Source organism: Malaclemys terrapin, chromosome 13 (genome assembly GCF_027887155.1).
Source record: "Malaclemys terrapin pileata isolate rMalTer1 chromosome 13, rMalTer1.hap1, whole genome shotgun sequence".
NCBI classification, from domain to species: domain Eukaryota; kingdom Metazoa; phylum Chordata; order Testudines; family Emydidae; genus Malaclemys; species Malaclemys terrapin.
Genome location: NC_071517.1, coordinates 34,858,007 through 34,861,397, shown reverse-complemented (window position 1 = coordinate 34,861,397; position 3,391 = coordinate 34,858,007). Strand labels below are relative to the sequence as shown.

Sequence of the window (3,391 nt, the reverse complement as noted above, 5' to 3'; positions counted from 1 at the left end):
GAACAGCTTCAAGAGGAGAGACTGAGGGAGCCCCACATCAGACTATCCCTTAGTCAGAGCTGAGCAGGGTATTTGTGAATACCAGTAGGACGTGATTCTTGGATTTAGGCGTCTAAAGTGGCAGTTAGGTGCCCAAGTCCGTTTGTGTATCCAGCTTATTTAGCCTATTTAAAACACACAAATACCATTTCGTGTCTTAATTTTAGAGAGAGAGAGAAAGAGAGTCTACTTAAAACACACATTTTGCAGAACAGAATAGCACTCTCTTTGAAGTCATCCTCTGGAACAGATAATCTCCATATACTATTTCAACTGATTTTCACAATAAGTGTTAATTTCATTTTTTTCTGGTCTTCCAGGTCACAGATTTGCTGAATAAATAAAAATGAAAAATCAAACCACAGTGACCAAATTTATCCTCCTGGGACTTTCCAGTGACCCACAGATGCAGATTTTCCTCTTCGTGGTGTTTTTAGTTATTTACCTAATCACTCTGGCTGGTAACATAGTGATCATGGTGGTGATAAGAGCTGATTCTCACCTTCACATCCCTATGTACTTCTTCCTCTTCCATTTATCCTTTGTTGATATCTGCTATTCCTCGGTCACGGTGCCTAACACACTGAGGAACTTCCTAGCAGAGCGCAAAACTATTTCTGTCAATGGCTGCATTACCCAGATATTCTTCTTTTTCCTCTTAGTTGTTACTGAAGCTTTCATTCTCTCAGCGATGGCTTATGACCGCTACGCTGCCATCTGTGACCCATTGCGTTACATGGAGAGAATGAGCAAAGGGATCTGTGTTGAGCTGGTGAGCGGTGCATGGGCAATAAGTTTCTTGTATGCCCTGCTTAACACTGTTTTTACCTTCAAGTTGCATTTCTGTGGGCCCAATCAAATCAGCCATTTCAGTTGTGAGCTCCCTCCTCTATTACAACTGTCCTGCACTGAGACACTCACCAATCAAGTCGTGCTTCTTACTTCTGCTGTCATACTTGGATCAATCTCTTTTCTCTTCTCTCTGATCTCCTACATTCTCATCATCTCCACCATCCTGAAGATACGCTCTGCGGAGAGCAGGTGTAAAGCCTTCTCCACCTGCAACTCCCACCTGATTGTAGTTGTTTTGTTTTACTTGACAGCTTTTTTCCAGTACACAAAACCCAGCTCAGTCTCTTCTGTGGTTCTCGATGAAATGTTCTCCATCCAGTACAGCATCTTGACCCCTATGTTAAACCCCATCATATATAGCCTGAAAAACAAGGATGTGAAAACAGCTATAGGGAAAATGTTGGGGAAATTCAAATTTCTCAGGTAGTGTCGATCTTATTTAAAAACAAAAAAACAAAAAGAACATAGAACTGTGTATAACTTGTGTTTGGGAGATTCTCTGCTAAGGTTTCTTACACTTTGATTCAGAACAGCTGAGGTTTTGGCCAATGTGCCTCCAATAAACTCAGCAGGCCACATCCCCTTTGGATAGAAGAGACACTGGTGCAACGGGACAGGATCCTGGGTCTCCATCTAGGGTGGGTGCTAGAAGCACCAGAATCTAGAGCCATTCACGCTCTCTCTCTCTTGGGCCAATAGCTCTTTCAGTCTGACCCACTGACTTCAATGGAGCTATGGCTAATTTATACCACTTGAGGATCTGGCCAGTTCTATGAAAAGAACATCTTTGTCTATTGCATTGTGTAGTTCTTTTGTTGAAAACCCTATTTAATATCTTATAGGCTTCATCCCTATTAATGCCTCTGTCTCCAATAATAACAATAATTAATAATGAGTGTAATCCCCAGTTGGGTCAAGATGCACAAAGGAATTAAGGCTCTATTAGGAGAGATTGAGAGAGACACATATCAGGTATCCCATATCACAGTGGTTAGGGCACCCACATGGGTGGAAGCAGATCACTTTTTAAAAGCTTTCTTCTTATCAGGCACTTGAAGGTCTGCTACATCCCTAACTGCTAGAATAAAAGATGAGGTGTTTCCTCCACCTAATTCCTTCTTCTCTCCTCTCTCTCACCATGTTTTCTGCCACCTTAGGTGGGGTTAGAAGCTTCCCAGCTGAGAATCCCAAGGGGAAGGACGTGCCTTTTCCCAGAGGAGATAGGGACTGAACTCCTGTGATACCTGCGGGGTTTAGAACACAACCCTCTGCTTGGCCTTTCCCATTATCTAAGGAACCATCTGTCATGTTGGCTTTTTTTTAATCCCATTCCTAGTTGCCTATGTCTTCCCTTTCTCTGTGTAGGGAGCCTGGCCGCCCAACTCAGGCTCTGGAAACTGAGTGATTAAAAAAATCACCTAAAAGTTATCCACTACAATGCTCAGCATTAGATCAGCTACGTCTGTTTGTGAATCTAACTCTGGGTGTAAATCCACCTAGTTCCATTGATGTAATGGCGCTATGTGGATTTACATGAACTAAGAATCTGGCCCATAGTGTCCATATTCTAAAGTGGTTTTACATTCCTCAAATTTTACTCACCATTGAGTTGGAAAGACCCGCGTATCATCGAGTTTCCACTTAAATCCTAAACATAATAGGAAGTGGTGCTGGGACTATGCATCCCAGTGAAATTCACCCTTAGATGCAGCACCGCAGCTGGTGGAAAGCAACATAACTCCATTGAAAGAAACAGGGCTACACTGAGATATGTCAGCTGAGGATCTTGCCTCAGCGAATAAAGTTATGATTCAGAATCCACCTTTTGTCAAAATTGGACTTACAGAAATGTGGTCTCGGGTAAATGAAGAGTCAACCAGCAGGCTGGGATTTTCAAAAGAGTTTAGGCACATTAGATGCCCTACTTCTATTGGATGGGGAAAATGTAGTCCCAGTGACATGCCCAAGGTCAGTCAGAAAGTCCGTGGAAAGGAAGATATTGAAGCCTGATCTCTTCCATCCCTGTCTCTGCCTTGAATCACACAATCATCATGTGCCCACTGGTAGTCCCATATCTCTTCCCATCTCAGCCTAGAACTAACAGAATGCACTCCCTGTCCCCATTAGGAAAGACACCACCCGCTCCTCGTGGTTTCAAAGGGAGAATTTCTTCTTTCACATGCTTCACAAAAAATGAATAGAGATGGTTAAAAATGGGAATATTTTCATGAAAAAAATCATGTCTCTCTTTATCATCAAAATTCTCAACTTTTGCAACCAGCTCATTAAATAGGAAATAGCGTGATTTAGCTACTCTCACCTCCTGCTCTTGCAGGGTGTCCTTCCTACTAAGTGTCACTCTGTTGGGCTGTAATTTATTTAGAGCAGGAATGATGACCACTTCTATGTTTGTTAGTTCTGGTCAAAAGTTTTTCCTATGTTTGGATAACAAAATCTGAAAGTTTTCTTACATCAAGTTAGAAATTTTCTGTGTGAAAAT

At 42.1% G+C, this 3,391-nt stretch overlaps 1 protein-coding gene across 1 annotated transcript; it reads left to right on the top strand.

Moving 5' to 3' along the window:
- The first annotated feature begins 385 nt into the window (after window positions 1-385).
- Window positions 386-1,318, top strand: LOC128848132 (olfactory receptor 5A2-like). Its single transcript, XM_054047921.1, has one exon. The coding sequence runs from the start codon at window positions 386-388 to the stop codon at window positions 1,316-1,318; it is 933 nt and encodes a 310-aa protein (XP_053903896.1).
- The last annotated feature ends 2,073 nt before the right edge of the window (window positions 1,319-3,391 follow it).

Excerpts from the sequence above, each read along its gene's own strand:
- LOC128848132 (XM_054047921.1), top strand. The coding sequence starts at position 386 with ATGAAAAATCAAACCACAGTGACCAAATTTATCCTCCTGGGACTTTCC.